Genomic DNA, 20880 nt, shown 5'->3' on the forward strand with positions numbered 1-20880 from the left:
AGAATTCACCAAATTCTCAGCCACACTAGTCCGCTTGCTGAGAGCATCAAAAAGCTTCTCCATTAGCCCTCGACACACAGTAAAATCACTAATTAAAGATCACCAAGCACAATGTACATTCAACATGCATGTAAAACAAACCTGACCGCGTGTGCCTACATACATATAGCGTGTCTAAGTGCGTGAACAAGGATTTTTCGAAGAAGAATGCCGGAGAGAGAGAAAGGGCGGAGAAACCGTCGCTATGCGTGACGGAACCGTACAGAGAGTCCTTCCCTCCTCTCCAGATATACAAGTCCAAGCCCGTCAAACCCCTCTACGTGTTAAAACCTCTGGAGATACGGATGTAGTAGAGAATAATCCTAGTCGTGATCAATGTGGGAAAGAAACTTTTCAGAATTTAGAATTTCATCCCCTGAAGAATACGAAATATCACTTTGGCATTTTAGCTTTTAGAAAACATTTTGGTGTAACAAATTTGTTCTTTTTCTTATTGCGTTCTGATGGTAAAGTTGACTAAAGCCTGACAAAATAATTATGCAGTGCAGTGCCTGACATCTATTCTTTTGTATTTTACACACTAATCTAATTGATCGAGTTTTTACGTACATATAATAAATAAAAAAATATAATATTTTTTTGTAATATTATAAATAAATAAATAATTTTTTATAAATAAATTATAATTTATTTTTTTATATTTTTAAAGTAAAATAATTTATCTTTTTATGTATTTTAAAATGAAACAATTTACCTATTTAGATATGGAGTTAAATTGCTATTTATTTTTTATATGGAGTAATTTGTAAATTTGCAATACCACAAAGATAATTTATATTAAATCCTATAATAAACAATTTTTTATTTTTAAAATATATTATAAATATAAATATAATTTAATATATTATATTTAAAAGAAAACAAAAAAAAATAAGCTTAAGTATTATCCACACAACAAAAAATTGATATAACGGTTCAAAAATCATTATTTATGAGTGAGAAATACATTTAGATATATAATAGAACTTGAAATTTTAAATAAATAATTAATAACCTTAACCTTAAGAAATGAATGTAGAATTGCTATAAATAATTCAATACTATATAATTATCATTTTTCTGAAGAAAATTCTCATGTTCGTGCTCAATGATAATATACGATTTTGTCGGTCCTCGTATATCAATTCTTTTTGCCACTCGAGCCAACAAAATTCTCATATTATTATTTGCTACGACTTGCAAGTCGATTCGTACCCTATTATACGAGTTACTGTCTCATATTATTTAATATTTCTTGTAAGTCGATCTGTATTTATTATACGACGTGTTATCGTTCTTAATTTCGTATGGCACTTGTGTAGTAGATTGATACCAATTCAACTAATTAATTGATACCAAACACTCAAATTCAGTTTTTCTTTCACTTTTAACTTTTATTTTTTGATCATTTTCAATTTATACAATTTTCTAATTAACGATTTTTTTCCATAATTTATTCTTATCTCAAAAATAAAATTATTGCAAACACCGAGAGACAAAATTCAACTTTCGAAAAGCAAACAAACTTTTCCCAAAAATCCAACTCAATAAACTTTGACCATAAACTAATAAATATTTTAATTCATTTTTTTTTCCAAACACCCCCTTAATTAATATATAATTCCATTTTAGCCACGTATTAGCCAAGAGTGTGTCACTACTTTTAATTAAAAATATCAAATCCTGCAGTTTGGAACATAAGCATTACAAATCCACCCACCATAATTTCAAAAATTACAATATTTTCCCCACAACAACCAAAACTAATATTCAACATTATATACATCAAAATCTGGCTTACATATATAGGGACAACATTATTCCCATCAAATATCAAATCAAGGTTGATGGAGGGCTTGTCCCTTAGTGCCCAAGACAATAATGAAATGCCAACTTCATCCTTAATTAATTTCATCTTTTTTAAATATTGGTTTAGCTACCCCCATATCCACATAAATAAAAGGGACAAATGACAACGGGCTTTTATAAAATTTGTAATAATTATAAATATATTTTATTATTAAAAAAATTATAAATATTTTTAAAGTTAATGATCGTCTAATAAATATTCTCTATAATGGACTGTTATGTGGGATATTTTATTAGACAATCATTAATTCTATGGGTACTTTTAATTTTTCAAACAATAAGGGGATATTTGTAATTATAACAAATTTCAGTGGAGCCCATTGTAATCTATCCCCTAAAAAGATAAATTACATGGACAACTCCTAGAATTAAGTTTAAATACACAAATATTCCTTACTCTTTGTAAAATTACAAACCCACCTCCTATGTGGGTGTTAGTATAATGTACATTAAGGGTGTTTGTATGAAATTTCGTCACTGAATATGGGATTAGTTGTAATACAACTACAACTTTAATATATACATTTGTAATTTTATAAATAACAGAGATTCTCTGTAATTTGCTTGCCAAGTAGAATGACAAAAACATCCCTGTCTAGCCAGCTTATTCAATTTTATTAGCTGGCAACCATTTATATATATATATTATATAGGTATAATTCGTACCTAATCAAATCAAGATTAATGAGAAATATAGTGGATTATGAAACTTATGTTTGACTTGTTGTTTACTTTCAGCAAGGTTGTTAAGAGGGTGTTTTGGTAAATTTATAAAGTTTTTAAAGCAGTTTATAAGACTAGAGTATATATTATTCGTAAAATTTTAGGTACTTTCAAATATTAAATACAAAATTATTATTATTAAAAAAATATTATAATTTTTCTGATCGCATTTTATCAATGCGTGAATAACTCATATCAAATATATCCATTTTAAAATATTCAAGAATAGCTTACAAAAATATATGGATTTTTTATTATTTTTTAATTTAGTCAGTCAACTCCCCCGACTCTCTAAATTATCTTGTAAGCTCAAAAATTATCTAATTGAATATAGCAGTTCACACAAAATTTCAAATAAATTTAACTCAATATCCTTTTTATAGATATAAAATTAAATAATTATATTAGGACACCAATAATAATTATGCATAATAAATAATCATTATGCAAAACTGATGACTAATATAAAATAGATACATGTTAAATCATTCAAATATTGGGATTGGAACCAAAAAATTATTATTGCAACTTCGTACAATATTGATTTCTGCCACTCGAATGAGACACCGTTCACGTTTGACTAGTTTTCCCTGCCCGGTTGGTAGGGAGTCTTGAAAAATTAAGAGGTGGGGTGAAAGCTCTAGGCAAAATGGGGACATCCAATTCATTTTCACATTCAGTTCGCGATGCAGACAAACGTATTATATTGACAGTAAATAAAGGATTTGAATGACTTATAAGTTTTAAGATTTTTTTTTTTAGCGAGATATCTTTTTATGATAAAATAATGAGATTAATATGATATTAAGACGGATGATATCTTATGCGATGAGACACATCAGGTCTCAAACTGCATCAATTAGTAAGAATATATTACTTTTAGCGAGATGAATGTGAGTTTGATTTTCTCTGCTGATATGAGAACTGTATTGATGGGTAGTTCGTAAGTACCTTTATAAACAGTCTATGGTCTCAAAAGTATGTTTTGAGCTAGAGTAATGATTGGAATTGAACTGTCGAAAAAGCAGAAATCATTTTCCACCTCATTTTTTTTTTATTAACCCAAAACAGAGCTTAAACAAGTAGTGAAAAATTGATGAAAAAGTTTGAAGTATTTGCCGACATGAATAGGTTGGTCAAAGCTGAGGTAACAAGAATGGATAGTGCACTGTTTGGTTTGCAAATGATTATTCATTGACCTTGATTATTGAGTTGATGAGAGTCCCATGCCTTCAAAGGGGAAAACAGAATGATCCGCCCTCAATTTTCATGATTACTGCTTCAACACTCTACACAATTTGTGGTCCTCATCAAACTACTCCAATGTTTTAATTAATTATTCACTTGATAGTTCATCTGAGGTTCTTACAATATAATATTCAATATTTCCTTAATGTAATAATCTTTTGTATTAATGATGTCTTAAAAAATTGAGGTTCGACGTTATGAATTCAAATCTTATTAAATACGTGTGTGTATTTGTTTTAAAATATTTTTCTGATCTCCTCGTCTCAATTTAAATTTATTATCTACCTTTTATAAAATCTAGCTAACTTCACACACATTTAAATAAAATACTAAATTATAATATCAGGTAAATTACGTTTATATTCTCTAAAAATTCTACCTAATTACATAAATATTTTTTATTTTTTTATAAATTTACATGTAAACTTTTTTGTGTAAATTTCGATGCTGAATAAACGGGGTCTTGTAATTACAATCGTAATTTCAAGAATTGAACATAGGATAAAAGGTGGTTGTGTAATTAGACTTGATATCAGGACATATCGAGAAATTTATACTATAATGTATGTAATAATTGAAATACTAATTTAAAATTTTGAATTTTGATGAAGGACAAAGAAGTAAGTTTGGCAAGCAACAAACACATCTCTCCTCCTGGGCAGAAATCTTCTTCCTGGATATCATTCCACTTCATCAGCTGATTAAAAAAAGGTGTAAACTTTTTGTATGTTCCATCTAATCATGATTACAGATTCCTCTCATTCCCCCACTTCCCCAATCCCTAATCCTTTACCCTAATTATTTAATAATGACAACCGATTCATAATCACATCATTAATTAATTCTTCCCCCACCACCAACAAATTTGCAGCTATATAAGGGCCCCACAGATTCTTTCCCTTTTTAATTTCTTTTTTGAGTTTCAATATTTTCCTTGGTTTTTCCAGCTCTTTCATTCTCTCCAGAAATGAAGCACACTGAAGAGGGTTGCCGAGAATTCTTGGAAAAATAGCAAAAGGGATATTTTTCTTGGAATTTCCCAGCTGATTCTTGATGACTGATAGATCAACGACGTGGAATATTCATGTTAAAGCCTGATTTTTTTCTAGGACGTCATCAAGATCTGCTTGTTGTCTCTTCTCTTCAATCTTCTTGCTCCCAGGCATACCCGCACAGGTGGTGTTTTTTATCCCAACGTTTGCATGATTTTACTCTAATTTTCATCAATTAAGCAGTTTTTGTTTTTTTGCATTTAGGTGTTCTTGTGAATATGTGCAGTGGATAAAATTGTCTTGTGTTTTTGAGCTTTTTTCTTGAATGTATTGCATTTTTCAGAATATACAGAGTGGTTTAAGTGACCTTAGGTTTGGAGATGCTTTGAGGATTTCCTTGTCCCTTGATGAGTTGGTCTGATCAGTGTCGGTTTCTTTCTGTCGGGCAGATGACCAATTAACACTGCTTTTGTTTCTTGGCTAGTCTGTCTTTATCTGGAGAAAGCCAAATTTCTTGGTTTGGAAGAAGATAATTGCATTTGAAAGATTCTTGGTGGCATGTAGCTGGAATTTGGCTTATGCATGTTTCTTGATTGAGGGTCTAATCCCTTTTTCCCTTTGCTGTTTTCTGTTTCTTGTTGAATGGAGGGAAGGCGTTACCTACTTTCCTTCCGTGTGGCATATTGTTAATCAAAAGAAATGTACCTAGTGGAATGCTAAAGATTTATAGGGTGAAAGTTCTTAGCGACGTATGCCACAATTCTTAGAGAGCAGCCATTTTGCTGGAGAAATGATAGGTATATTGAAAGTGCTTTTGTAGTGTACTTAAATGTTTATATCTTGTCGTTCTCATTCATCTTTCTTCAGTTGTGGTGATTGAAATTATTAGTGCCTGGTGATCCTTTTTATGCTAGCAGTCCTAGTTTCATTTCTCAACTTCCTTTGTGATAAATGCAATTCGTTAGCTGTTGACTCTTGTGATTGCTGTCATTTCTACTATCATGTTATAGTTCGCCAGTGGTTGACTTCTTGGACGGAGTATTTATGAGCTATTAACCTATCAGAGAACCTCTCATTTTCTATAATGGGCATGTTTACATCTTGTCTCAATCATATATTGCCACCATTTTAATGTAGTCTTCAGATGATTTTCGACCAACTTTCTCTTGGTAATTTTATGGTTGTGGGTTCTTTTATGTAAGTCTCTGTTCAGTTGCATGCATACTGGCTTCTGCAATAAATGAAAATTTGCATCACATGCGTGTTAGTTGGATGACTTTCATGAAACGATCTAGCATACTATCGATCACTTTGGTTGGTCTAGATAAGTACTCTGAGGGAAAAAAAAAAAAGAAACATACAGCTAATAGGCTTTTGTCTTCTTCTGATATGCATGACGGGACTGTTTGGAGATCTGTTTTTTTCCTTTTTATGTTTATTGAAGATCTCTGTTTCTAGACCTTGACTTAGCACTCAGGGATCCCCGATTCTACAGTAGACAAGGGAAGTGGATTGTTCCTCTTTGTGTTTCATGTGTTTTTCCTAGTTATTAGCACCTTACCAATTAAAGTTACTGATTAGAGTTATCTAGATCAACTAACCATGATGGAGCCTGGAAGAAGAATGAACTAAGTGGGCAAGTGAAATTTTGTCTTTAGTGCTTGAGACCAAAGAAATTGTAACTCACATGGATCATATTTCATTGCTGGAGTATCTCTCCATGTTATAACCTTTCAGCTGTTTCAGTTTGAATTATTTAAATTCTATTTCTTCATTTCCAGTTCTTATTTTAATTTGATTAGCTATCTTTTAACTTTGTTTTTAACAGGTCAATGGACTTAACATCATTAAGATGCCTTATTAACAGTATTTCTAGATTTGCTCATCTGGTAACCTGTCGTATATCAAAGACGATGCCAGCTGAGGAGGATTATAGAAATTTAGTTTCTTTACTGAAACATTTGAAACCCATCCTTGATGATGTTGCCGATCACGAAGCACCTCAGGGTGAAGCTTTGTCTAAAGAGTGTGAAGAGTTGGATATAGCTGTGAATGAGGCTAGAGAGTTCCTTGAAAAATGGTCTTCAAGAAAGAGCAAGCTTCTTTTTGTGAGTAACTTCTGATTGAACATCACCTTACTCTTTCTTGTTTCCTTTTGGTGTAAATACAAATACTTGAAATCGATGGGACCTATCAAAAACCTGTTATTCATAATCTAATGTACTTTCTGAATTTTTAAAATGTACTGGAGATACTTTAAAATTTTTGATCATTTTGCCTGCTCATAATTTTTTTGTACTCCATTATTTTATATTTTCAGGTGCTGCAAAGTAAGCCGTACGTCCTGAAAATTCAGATCTCATCTATTAAGCTATCTCTCGTCCTACATGTACTATCTGAATCATTACCAACTAATTCGACTCTATCTAATGCTCAGGTAAGGATACAGTCATCTCAGAACCTTGGTTCATTTCTGAGCTTCTCTATTCCAATCTTGTTGGTTAACAATACTTACATATCTTTATTTTGTTTTAGTACTTTGTTTTTGCATCTTTGCACATGGAATACTTGTATTCGCAGCTCTATGATACCACCACACAGCCCCATATGATGATAGCAAAAATAATGTAAAATTTGATTTTCTATTCAGTTCTGTGTGCAAGAGTCGCAAAATCTGAAGCTAGGACAACTATCAGAACACATAGAAGAGATTCTTAGACGCCAAAAAGAAGGGAAAACTCCTGATGCGGAACACCTTATGGAGATAATTGAGTCCTTCAACTTGGGATCAAGTCAAGAGCTCTTGAGTGAGTCTATTGCACTTGAAAATGAGAAACAAAAAGCTCAAGACAGCAAAGGAAAAGGGGATTTAGATCAAATTTCTCAAACTGTAGACCTTATATCTCACATTCGTGATTGTGTGGTTGAGCTAGGGAACTTTAAATCCCTAAATGGTATTCAGATACCATCATATTTCCGCTGTCCATTATCTTTGGAGCTGATGCTGGATCCTGTAATTGTTGCTTCTGGCCAAACTTATGAGCGTGCTGCCATTCAGAAATGGTTGGATCATGGGCTAGTAACATGCCCCAAAACCGGTTGCAGACTTTCACATAAAAATCTTATTCCCAATTTTACGGTTAAAGCCCTCATAGCAAATTGGTGCAGTGAAAACAGAGTAGAACTCTCCAAAAATCCTGCCAGTGCAAATACGGAAGAAGATCAATGTTGTTCTGAGAGCGTCAGTTGTGAAGTTGATCGGCAATCACAAATGGGAAATTCTGTACCAAGATCCTCAAATGAAGTTGGACATGGTTCTGAGACTGAGAAGGTCAATGAAGGCTATCGTGTTTTTAGAGAGGAGACTGACAAACTCGACCAGTCTTCCCCGGAGCATTCATATGTTCACAGCAGGAGTGAGTCAGCGTCAAGTGCTGTTTCAAGCATTGATTATGTCCCATCAGTGGAGATAGGAATTCCAAGAATATCGCCTAAGCAGGATAACGTGAGTGATAGACTGGGTGATGTAAAATTTGCTTGCTCAACTTCCCTGCCAAATGAAATTCCTGGGCCATCTCCTTTATCTAGACAAGAGCACAACAGTTCCAACACAATGGCTGAAATGGTTGTGAATGGAAACCATAATATACCTAGAACTCCTACATTTACATCTGAGTCAAGGTATAATGAATTGACTTCTACTTCCTATGTTGAAAAACTCATCAATGACTTGAAGAGTGTTTCGACTGAAGTACAAACTGCAGCTGCTGGAGAACTACGGTTTCTTGCAAAGTATAATATGGACAACCGCTTAATCATTGGCCAATCTGGGGCTATTGCCCCACTAATCTCTCTTTTACACTCAGATGTGGAGCTGACTCAAGAACATGCTGTCACTGCACTTCTAAATTTATCAATTAATGAAAGCATCAAGGCCAGGATTGCAGAAGAAGGTGCTCTGGAACCGCTTATTCATGCTTTGAGAACTGGAAACACAGGAGCGAAAGAGAATGCTGCAGCTGCTCTTTTTAGCATATCGCTTTTGGATGAGTACAGGATAAAGATAGGTCGATCTGGTGCAGTTAAAGCGCTGGTTGATCTTTTAGGATCGGGCACTTTCCGAGGAAAGAAAGATGCTGCAACTGCCTTATTTAACCTATCTATATTTCATGAAAATAAGGTTCGTATAGTTCAGGCAGGAGCTGTGAAGTACTTAGTGCGGTTCTTGGACCCCGCAACAGAAATGGTCGATAAAGCTGTAGCTCTTCTTGCAAATCTGTCTACTGTCGTGGAAGGATGCTCAGCTATTGCTCGAGAAGGAGGCATACCGTTACTCGTCGAGATACTTGAGACAGGCTCTCCAAGGGGAAAGGAAAATGCTGCTTCTATACTATTGCAGCTGTGCATTAACAGTCCCAAATATTGTCGGAGCATTTTGCAAGAAGGAGCTGTTCCGCCTCTCGTCGCATTGTCTCAGTCTGGCACTCCTAGAGCCAAGGAAAAGGTATGTAGCTCCATTCACCTCATCTTCTTAGCTGGCATCTTTGTATACACTCTAGTTATGTTCCAAGAACCGTAAACAAAACAAAACCTCTCTCTGTGTATATGTTACGGCATTGGATTCTATAATCGTAGACAGAAAAGTAATATTCCATCGGTTGTTTCCTTAATTTGAACCAGGCCCAACAGCTTCTCAGTCACTTCCGCAGCCAGCGTGAGAATGCCACTTCAAGAGGGAGACCATGAAATGGCAAAGAAAAAACATTAATTCCTGTTTTCTTGTACTACTTCTGGTGGCTATTGTAGGTTATCATCTCCCAACAGAGGTTCTGAAAATATCATTTTCCTTAAAATTTACAGATTTGTTGTGAGTTGTGAAAAGCTCGTCTGAAATGCATATAGAGTTAGAGCATTTCTTGGTAGCTCCATAGTTGGCTGTTCTTTCCCACGAGGTTTTGGTTTGTGGTTCCTTTGTTCTTTGCTGCATTAATGGAAGTAGTTTGTACAGTATTTTGTACATATATCCTTAAGTTGTTACACAACATTTTTGGTCATTTTTTCATATTAGTCCTTGTTGTGAACCATTGTCTGAACTATCACAAGATGCCTTTGTACATCATGAGGCTAAATGCAGAATTTCTGCTCCTATGGCTAATCACCACAATTTTTTACTCCATCTTCTTTCTTGTTATCATTTCCCACTCTCTCAAGTGATAGAATTCAACCGGTTCATTAGCACCGTCGTTATCCGACACTTGTACTGGTCTCTTGTTTTAGCTACTGACAACCCAATATCCAGAAAATATCAAAGCTCTGCTTTGGTTCACCTTCAGGATACTCTGTTGGTCTTCTTTTACATTTAAATCGACTTTCAGTCCAAATGTGACCCTTGGAAGGAGCTAAATCACAATCTCAAGTGAGTTATAAACGTAGGAAGTTTGGAGATCAACTGTCTATTTTTTTCACCATCGGCTCATAAGGTGCTCGTCCCGGATGGAAGAGGAAGAAGCAAGTCATCGGAAAAGCAGTATATGCTTATATTGCTGTTTTACTCTCTATGCTTGTTCTTGCTGCTATAAGAACCCAATATCTGGAAAATGCCAAAGCTCTGTTTTGGTTCACTTTCAAGATTTCCTGCTGCTCCTCTTCTGCAGTTAAGATTGACTTTCAAAGTGGAGTTCGACGGTGTTTGGGTTAGCTTTTAAGGGTTTTAAAATATTAGATAAGATATTTTAAAGCTTATAAGATGTCACAACGTGTTTCATAATTTTTTTAGGAAAAGATTTTATAAACTGTAAAAATAAGATACTAAGAGCTTATAAGTTCTTTAAAAAGAAACAAAGAAATTGATAACTTATTTTTAAAATCTTAATAAATTTCTTCAAATTAACTACAAATTTTTCATTAATTACTAATATTTTATAAGCTGGATAATCTTATTTTATACAAGCATGTCATAAATTTATTTTCAAAATAAGATATAATATTTTACAAGCTCTAAAAATATTTTAGAAGATGTACGAGCTTATAAGACCTTATAAAAAATTTGGCCAAACACCCTCTTTGAGGGTGTCTCTGCCTAAGTTTATTTAAATAAGGGATAATCATTTACATTTCGTGATCTATGACCTATTTATACAAATTACTTATGTCTTTTGATAATTACAGCATAAATATACAAAAACATCAACATTATTATACAAACTATCACTGATTATTTATTGATAAGGATGATTTTTGCAATTACATAAAAATAAAAGTGAATTGTGTAAATAGATCATTAATTAGGGAGTGTAAATGTAATTATTCTTTTAAAAAGTTTTATAACCTCATAGAAACAAGACAAGTACCTCCACGACTTTAGAGTATGCTCAAATTCTGTGCGAGAGGGACGTCACAAAAGATTATCAAATCGAGTTCAAACGAATATTGTTATATATATATATATATATATTTTCCGTTTTAACTTTTTTTACTTGTTTTGAGAAATTTAATGTTTAGAGCAGAAGGGGTGCATATTTATGAAATAGATGATGTACTTGGGAAGGTGTATAGTGGTGCATGTCCGGATTAGGGAAAATTCATGTTAGAATTGGACCACACATCCTACGTATATTATGTATCATGTGGACGTGGACTGTATAAAAGTCGAGTGGCCCGTATCTGCGTATCTCTAATTCTAACACGTCTACTCCACAAATAGCTCCCACTGTTGTACGGTATCTTCATGATTTATTTTTTAAATAAAATAATTTTAGATGAATGATAGTCCTGAAATTAAACCATCTTTTATTATATATTTTTATTCCGAATTGAGGAAAAAATATTTGGAATATTTTTATAATTTGTAATCATATTAATTTTATACTCAAGCTATTACTGCAATTAAAATATTTTTAGCCGTTGGAGAAAAGAAGAACGCACAAAGGACACGATGAACTATCCAAAATCGAGTAAAATTTGAAAAGAGTGAAGATGTCGTATGTTTGATTTTGTAATTATTTTAAATGCGCATAGCCGTTGTTTTGACCATTATTTTTTGCATTGTTTGTGGAGATGAGGTAATATTTTGTCCCCAATTAAGTTTCCTATTTGAGGGCTAATAATATAGAGAAACGTCCCATATTGATTGCAGACGATGGATTTGAACTGTTTATAATGTCCAAGATCTTTTTCCCTCAACAAAGTAGTTTTTAAAAATAAAATCGTGAAACTCATGCAATGTAAGAACGAATGTAAAAGAGGAAAGAAAATAAAGGTTGGAAACATTTGACGAAAATGGGGAGGAAGAATTTATATGTGAATTATACGTTGGAGCAAACAAGGTATCATGGTTTGGTACCTGAAAATAGGGACATCCTCAAAACACACACCCTCCCTTTTTACTTTTCTATTTCTTCCTTAAAAAATACAACACTCACGTTCCTTTGTTCACATAATTCAGACAACTCCATCTATTGCTTTCTCTTAATATTATAAATACAAATATTCTCTTACAATGAGTTGTCATAAGATGGTATTTATAACTCTAAGGAGGTATTTGTAATTTTTCAAATAATGAGAAAATATTTATAATTATCACAAATTTTAAAAGAAGTCGTTATAATTTACGTTAAATTATATTTACTATATAATTGGTTGTATCGATATTCTGACCTATTGAATCTCATGGTCTGAATAATTATATGTTAGTCGCTTTCTGTAACAGAAGAACGAACTGTAGACATTTTAGCATATACGGAAAATGGATGATCATGTAATGGATCTCATGGTGTGATGGTAGACATCAACATTGATCCATCTCTGTCGTCCATGCACATTTACAATATATGTGGAAGCCAAAGATCCAATCACTATTCCATATTAATGTGTGTTTTTCTTGAAATTTCAGCTACTGTAATTAAATATATATATATATATATATATATATAGGGATTAAAATCTTAAATATATCAACCTATAAAAGATGTATTGATTATACTTATTAATATCAAATGTTAATATCTAACAACAATTATATACTAATCATCGATATCATATAATTATATCTAGTCAATAACTATATATACCATTATTAAAATAGAATAATATTCTATACATTGCAGGGTTTTCAGCTTCGCCAATCAACCTAGCCTCATCAGCGATAGTACAAAGTTACTGGACAATTAATAGGAAAAATTATTTGTTTAGTTATTTAAGTTTGTCTGCTATTAATTTTAATTCTTTAAGTTTACGCGTTTTAGTTTTAGTGCTGTAATTTTCAGAAATGTGTAATTTTAGTCCTCTGACCTAATTTCAAATAATTTTATCGCTGTATAGCTTTTTAAAGAGCAAATTTAGTCCATCTCCATTCCCTTTGCATCTCATAACTAATGTTCACATAGAACGTATGAATTTATAAAAACTTAATTTTATTTTAAAACCATGTTGGGTTTTTTAAGAGCATTAAGATAGATTATTAAACTTTATCATAAAAGGGCAAAAGAGTCCTAAACTAGGTCAAAGGTCGACTAAATCTGCACAAAATTAATAGATAAATGACTAACTTTAATATTGCAAGCTTAAAGGACCCAAAAGAAATTCGGGTCAAAGTTATTGGACGGATTTTTTTTTCCTAATTAATATTTTGTTAAGCAAACCATCTTTCCAACCCTCACATGCAAACCCTGCACGCCACCATTTTCTTTTTACAATTTTATATAAATGTGTGGCAATGAGATCTGAACTCCAAACTTATTATCCAATCTAACTCTGATATCATTTTACATTAATAATACGAAATAACAAAAAAACCTATAACATATTAAAAAGATTTAAAAACACACAATATTATCTTATTTATTTTCTAAAATGAAAATAAGAGATAGAAGCAACGAAACAAAGTCGCGTACTTGGTCAAGTACGCTTCATGCAAGAATTGCATTGATATAAATATATATATATATATATATATATATATTACTTCCTAGACAATGTATATATATATTCCAACTGTTTAAAAGTCTTCGACCACATATTTGCACAGGATTTGTGTTTAGTATATTAGCATTTAGTATGAGTAGCTGTGGCTAACATTACATGTCATATGAATATGATGATGAATGGGATTGAATCCCAATTCCTAGTTTAATTTGTTAGGCAGCATTCAATTATGGCTATGCCCTTTTAGCTACATTAATAAATAATAATATTACACATGCAATTTCTTATCAATACGCCAAATTTCCATTAATAAACCAACTCTTCATCACCCATCCACATTTTATAAATATATATGTCATCAATCTTGAAAAATATAAAAATGTGATCAATTTTTTTTTTTCCTGATACAGTTATGATTGATTGAGTGAGTTGAATTTTTTATTTCAAATCATCATATTGTATTTTTTTTATTAATATCATTTATATATATCTTACGTGTGTATAGTTATGTTTACCTTTCCTAATCAATTGTTTATTTACACAATTAAAGTATTCATGCTTTTTGAATAATTACACATACATCCATCAGAATCATTAATATTATTTATATAAACTACTCATATTTTTTGAGAAATTACACATACCCCAAAAAATATTAATATTATTATACAAATTACCTTTATTTTTTGACTGTTATGAATATTTTGTATTAATAGATTATAAAATGGGAGTGTAAATTCGATTATTCTTAAAATACATTACTTAATTTTTATATACGTGGAGTGTATATATTAAATGTAATAGGAAACAAGATGAAATTTAAAATAAAAAAAATGTCTTATATTTTTTAATCATTTACATTAAGACTTTTACCATATTCAAATCTAAGTGATTCAAACAAAGTCGTGTTTGTTTGTCACCTTTATTATTACCACATCTTCCAACCTTTTTCCCTGTCTCCATCTCAACCTACTGTCTGCCTCTTGCATTTCCACAAAAGCCCTAAAACTGTTTCTCTCTCTCTCTCTTGAAAGTAAGAGGACTAACAGTTCAGTGAAGAAGAAGAGATGAGTTGCTTCCCCCATTTTGGGAAAGCAAATCCTCAAGAATCCACCAAGCATTTCACAGTCTTCTCACAACTTGAGTTGTTTTAGTATTCATCAAACAGAAAACAGACAGCAAGAAAAGAAGAATTCCCAATAGGGATCTGATCACTTCTCTATATCTTCTCCTCCATCCATCATTCATTCATTCATCCATCCATCCATCCATCAGTCAATTACATACCCTATTTTAACATCCTGACTCTCTCACCAAAATGGCAATCTTCTCATATATCAATCAAGAAACCCTGCTTTTCTTCTTCCCCTTTTAGTTCTGATCTTGTTCGATCACTATGATTGTGTGTTTGATAGCTCCACTGCCACACAAAGGTCTTATCATTGCATCACAACTACTCTTCTATAAATTCGTCATCCTTCTTGCTCCTCTACTCCTCACTCACCTAGAACACCATCATTGTTCTTGATTTTTCTGCCAAACCCTAGAAAGACTTGTTGGATTGTTCACAGTTCCGTAGAAAACGAAAACCCTTTTGTCTGAATATAAATTTTTTACAGGGCAAAAGCTGTTTTTTTGACAGTTTTTTGGGTGGATTTATGGATTCATCATCTTTTCCTGAAATCGAAAGCTCCAACTCTGAGAACAGCAGCGTCAACACCGGCAACACTTCCTCCTCCGCCGGCACGTCTTCGTCGGGCTCCACTCTCAGCCGCTACGAGAACCAAAAACGCCGCGACTGGAACACCTTCGGCCAGTACTTAAAGAACCACCGCCCGCCGCTCTCCCTCAGCCGCTGCAGCGGCGCCCATGTCCTCGAATTCCTCCGCTACCTCGATCAGTTCGGCAAAACCAAAGTCCACACCCCAATCTGCCCCTTCTACGGCCACCCCAACCCTCCTGCCCCCTGCCCCTGCCCGCTCCGCCAGGCCTGGGGCAGCCTCGACGCCCTCATCGGTCGCCTCCGCGCTGCCTACGAGGAAAACGGCGGCAAGCCTGAAACCAACCCTTTTGGAGCTCGAGCTGTGCGTCTCTACCTCCGGGAAGTCCGTGATTTGCAGTCAAAGGCTAGAGGAATCAGCTACGAGAAGAAAAAGAGGAAGCGCCCACCACAGCAGCCAACTGCCGGGTCGTCGCCTCCTGCACAACCCCCGCCGCCGAGCGAAGGTTAGTTAACATGCACACTAGCTGAGCAGCGCTGCAAGAACTATTCCTAATTGGGTCTTTTCCAAGAATCCGGCTATCTATATATCTAGATGCTTGAAACGATGTGATCTTAATTCATATAGCTCCCTTTTTCCTGTTTTAATCTTATCTATCTTACCTTGCATCAGTTTGTAGGTTCGAGGGTTGCTCTTTTCTTGATAACAAAACCCAAAAAAGAAAAAAAAAGAAAAAAGAAACTGTAGCAGTGTCGGGAAGTATGATCAGAAGCAGCAGTTTCAGACCAAAGTAGTTGTTGTTCTAAAATGTTGTAGGATGGGAGTAATTAATTAATGTACCCTCATTCTTAGATTCTGTGTTTTTTTCGTTACCATGCAACCCATCGATCCATTTTTCAAATTCCAGTGCTGTTAATTGAGTGCTTTGTCTTTATCATAACTCATCAATCTTTCTACTGTTGCTGTTTTCTCTCATAGTTCAACAACTTTTTACAGCTTTACTGTCTGAAGAATTAAGGTAATTATTGAACTAACTAATGTAGTTCCATGAACAATTAAGTCTCTTAATTAGGTGGCTTCAGTAGATTTAAGTCTCTTAATTGAGTTTGGAATTATTTGTAGTGCTGTCATTTCGACGACAGCTGATGAAGCTTGCAGCAAACACACTAATATATACACCCTAACTAATACTTGAATTAATTATATTGTCTTATTCGAAATATGTTCATTTTTATACTTTGTATCTATTTTTATTTGTGTAAATTTAACATATCAAATTTATAAAAATTTTCACTTGCCATTTATTAATATTTTCAACCAAATTTTTTGTTGAAAAACATTATGTGCAGTGAACATGCGATATTTAATAATTATGTAATGTGATATTTTTGACATATGCACAACATGTGATTCTTTTTCTGATAAAAAAACCAACAAAAAAAGTTATTTCTAAAAAAGTGCATATATCACAAAGTTGAAACAGTAAGTTGACAAAAAAAAAAAAAAAAATTTCGGTGATAAAGTGCAAAAATAGAAATATATAGTTTAGATAGAAAATTTGAAATCTTTTTTAACCCAAATTGGGTTTGGTCGAGATTGAATTAATTATATATATAGCAAGTGCTATATATTTGTTGTGTGATTTGTGTATAATTTTAAAAAAATAATCAATTATATACTTATTTTGTGATGAATTTAATTTGATGAAAGCTAACGTTGATATTAGATGGGCATCTTATATATGTTAAGGAAAAAACAAAAAGGAGTTGGGACAGCATGAATTCCTGAAATAGTAGTGTGTGTGTGAAGGAAAATCGAGTCAGATCCAAGTTTGTGGAAAAGGACAAGATGTAGCAGCTTCAATGTATTTCTTCAACATTCCTGACAGTTTTTCTTTTCTAACGTGGGAGTTGTAGTAAAAGTGTGCTTTCTTCCTTCATATGTCTCTGTCTCTGTAGCAACATTGAAAATTATATATTTGTGTAGGATAAGGATTTTCAAATTTGGCCGACAACATGCATATGATTGGCCCTTAATTACTCGTTTCAATCATTCTTCCGTTGTAGTATTTTTGTGCCAAAAAAATTGCAATTTACATTCTATAATTTATTTTATTTATAATTTTGATCCCATTATTTTATAATTTAATAGATTTAGTCGAACAAATTCAATAACATTGCAATTTATGTCTCATGACTCATTAAATTATTAAGAGATGAAGCACGTATACATGCGTAATGGAACGTAAATTGTAGTTTTTTTTAAAACTGGTGGACTGAGTCTGTTGAGTCGTAAAATAATAGGATCAAAATTACAAATAAAGTAAATTATGGGTTGTAAATTATAATTTATTTTTTGTGCGGTTTAGTATCTACCATTAACTGTGTTTTATAACTATTTACCTTTAATTATTTGTTAATTTTATGGAGTATAAGAGAGTACATTTTATTTAACAAAAATATTTTAAAACAAAAGTTATACTTTCCGTCCCATAAATTAAGATTGATACGGTTTTTAGTCCCATGTAAAGAAAATTAGGAATATGGGAATAATTTCGATATTCCCGTAAATAATATAATCAGACTAAAAATGTACAAGTCCTTATAACTTATGGAAAAATATAATTTTTTGATAAATTAATAAAAAACCAATCATAGAATCATAAGTGAAATAATACATTTAGACAAGCTTTATTTCCCCCCTTACAGTTGAGAATTGATGGCTGTTTTTGGTGACAGTAATAACGAATTAATGTTCAGAACTTGACAACCTTTGCCAATGTTTGTTGTATATGATCACAACTTCACGGCTGTCTTATTTGATTATTTTTTTTCATGATTTATATATATATATATATATATATAAAATTTCCAATTACATAAAGTTCTCTGACCTAAAATATAGGAGGGTTAATTAACATTTTTTCTACTTTGGATAATGTGAGGATAATTTTGGTATAATTGTTATTGGTAGGCAATTTTTTAAGTTAGGGATTTTTCGATTTTATAGGGAACATCAACACATGCTACTTACATGAGAACCAAAAATGTCGACTCTCGACTAATTTATAGAATTAAAATTATAATTCTCATCCATACAGGTACTACCCAGACCTTAATATATATTCGTGTGTTTGCTAGGTTAAAAGTTTGTACTAGGATCACTTATATATGCACAAAAATATAGCGAAAAATCCATATTTTTCTCTAATCCCTAACCTCTAATCCCAGGGTTCAGATTTATGAGTATCTTTTCATTCCCATAAGTAATTGGGGTTTACATAGTACAATTGGGGTTTGTGCGATTAGAAGTTGTAATTTTAATCCTGTAAATAATTCTTCATTTTGTTTGTAGATTTTTCTCCCAAAAATTGAAAAAAGCTTGAAATTATGATGGTCATGAACCAAAACATATATATCGTTTTAAAATGTTTGATTATATTTTCATAAGTTGATTTATAATGTAATTAAGTTGAATATTGTTGATTGGTTAATTGAATTTAGTACCCTGTATGTTAATGGGAGTGGCAGTTTAATTAAGAACTCTAGCTATAGAAATGGTAAATTATAACCCATAATTCAATATTTTGTAGTAATTAGAGGACTCTGATTGTCGGGATTTTACAATTCACCCAAAAATTGCTCATAATGTTGATGAATAGATTATTTAAAAAAAAAAAAATGGAGATTTTCATTAACGAGCATCCAATCAGCCCCTTAACCACGTAAGCAATGACTAAATTGCATTATATGCCCTATGTGTTTGGAGGGTGGCATTTTGAGGTTTGTAGTAAACGGATGACAATTAAATACCCATAATTCATTAATTTTGTGCAATTTAATTTCACTGTACTAAATGCAAATAAGCTAATGACATGGGAAAAAGGAAATAATTCAGTCATCGCTTAATTATCAATAATTTGTAATTATAGTTCTTAAAATGCTACCCTCAAATATGCAATTCAGTCATCGGTTATGTGGATAGAGGGGCTGATTGGATGCTTTGTCAGTAGAATTCTCAAATTAAAGAACCCACAAAATAATAATGTCACATTATCGGCAAAATTACACTTTTAGTTCCATAGCATAGAGAGTTCAATACATTTAGCCCTCTGTTTTATGATACTTTTAATATGACTCTAAAATTGAAAAAACTGACACATTTAGTCCTATTAATTCCGTAATGTAGAAGATCGAGTTTTTTCAATTTTAGAACTATTTTGAAAATCTCATAAAGGCGGAGGATTAAAAAGTGTTTAACCTCTTATTCTATGGGACTAAAAGTATAATTTTCCCCCACATTATCATACATGCTGATGGATATTTTTACGCAGTACTTTATTCACTATAAAAAAATAACTCAATAATTATGAAAAAATGTATTGTTGAAATTAATGTCGAACTAATCAATAAGTAAAATTTTTACTAATAAATCAATTCCACTATTTTGTAAATAATATATGTTGTTACTATGAGCGTTATTTCTTGTCTCAATTCATTAAAAAAAAAAGTAGGCTATTAAGCATATTTACATATATATATATATAAAATGTAAAGAAATGAATTGGATTTGTTTCCTGAATTAGATAAGAAATGAAACTACATGTCCTTCTATTATTATTATTATTACATATTAAGCAATTCCCAAGAAACAGTTTCCTAAAACAGACATAAATATATGTATAGTACCAATCAACTGAGCAATTTCAGGAAACAAATATTACAAAATAATATAACAAATGACACACACACACACACACACACAGAGGGGGTAAAACAACAGTACATCCTACCACCATTCTCCAAATGCTTTCAGAATTAATTTATATAACGCCTCCCTCACAAAATAAATTAATTTGGGTCAATCATAATAAGCTTATCTGATACTATTGTTATTTGAAAAATTAAAAAAAATTATTGATTTTGATTAAATTTATGTAATAATTGAACAGAGATTTGAAATTATCAATTTGTCTTTGCTGCATTTTTTTTAAAAAAAAATAAAAATCGAACAAGATATATGACAAAATTATTAAAAAGAAAATTATCTTCTTAGTCCATAAAAAGATTTAGAAAATTTAAAAAGATAAGTGAAATTATAATTTATAATCCATAAGGACATTTTAATTAATTCATTACCAAAAAAAAAAAAAAAACATGAGAACCTAACAGAAACTAACGAATTTAGCTAAATATAAGATGGCTGTTAAAATCATATAAGTATTTATAATTTTTTAAATAATTAAAAATAATTTATAATTATACAAAATTTAAAAAAAAACTCGTTATAATTTACACAATTAAATTAATTAAGGCATCGCTTTGCCTAGGTAGGTGGTATGCCTTTTAATGGAATTTTAACCAACG

The 20880-nt window shown here is 32.0% G+C and overlaps 2 protein-coding genes across 3 annotated transcripts; both read left to right on the forward strand.

Moving 5' to 3' along the window:
- On the forward strand, positions 4626-10047 carry LOC105163423 (U-box domain-containing protein 3). Of its 2 annotated transcripts, none has more exons than XM_011081751.2 (5): positions 4626-5055; positions 6700-6979; positions 7192-7308; positions 7522-9375; positions 9552-10047. In XM_011081751.2, the coding sequence occupies exons 1-5, from the start codon at positions 4964-4966 to the stop codon at positions 9615-9617; spliced, it is 2409 nt and encodes an 802-aa protein (XP_011080053.1). In that variant the 5' UTR covers positions 4626-4963; the 3' UTR covers positions 9618-10047. The 2 variants fall into 2 exon arrangements, with proteins under 2 accessions (XP_011080053.1, XP_011080054.1); XM_011081752.2 differs by lacking the exon at positions 4626-5055 and adding an exon at positions 5356-5668.
- On the forward strand, positions 14744-16454 carry LOC105163424 (protein LIGHT-DEPENDENT SHORT HYPOCOTYLS 4-like). Its single transcript, XM_020694154.1, has 2 exons — positions 14744-16019; positions 16187-16454. The coding sequence occupies exons 1-2, from the start codon at positions 15452-15454 to the stop codon at positions 16306-16308; spliced, it is 690 nt and encodes a 229-aa protein (XP_020549813.1). The 5' UTR covers positions 14744-15451; the 3' UTR covers positions 16309-16454.

Source organism: Sesamum indicum, linkage group LG6, assembly GCF_000512975.1.
Source record: "Sesamum indicum cultivar Zhongzhi No. 13 linkage group LG6, S_indicum_v1.0, whole genome shotgun sequence".
NCBI lineage: Eukaryota > Viridiplantae > Streptophyta > Magnoliopsida > Lamiales > Pedaliaceae > Sesamum > Sesamum indicum.

Bases quoted from the DNA above. Each gene is read 5' to 3' on its own strand.
- LOC105163424 (XM_020694154.1), top strand. From the start codon at position 15,452: ATGGATTCATCATCTTTTCCTGAAATCGAAAGCTCCAACTCTGAGAAC. The intron at 16,020-16,186 runs GTTAGTTAACAT...ACCTTGCATCAG, and splicing joins ACCCCCGCCGCCGAGCGAAG to TTTGTAGGTTCGAGGGTTGC.
- LOC105163423 (XM_011081751.2), top strand. From the start codon at position 4,964: ATGTTAAAGCCTGATTTTTTTCTAGGACGTCATCAAGATCTGCTTGTT. The intron at 5,056-6,699 runs GTGGTGTTTTTT...TGTTTTTAACAG, and splicing joins TCCCAGGCATACCCGCACAG to GTCAATGGACTTAACATCAT. The intron at 6,980-7,191 runs GTGAGTAACTTC...TTATATTTTCAG, and splicing joins GAAAGAGCAAGCTTCTTTTT to GTGCTGCAAAGTAAGCCGTA.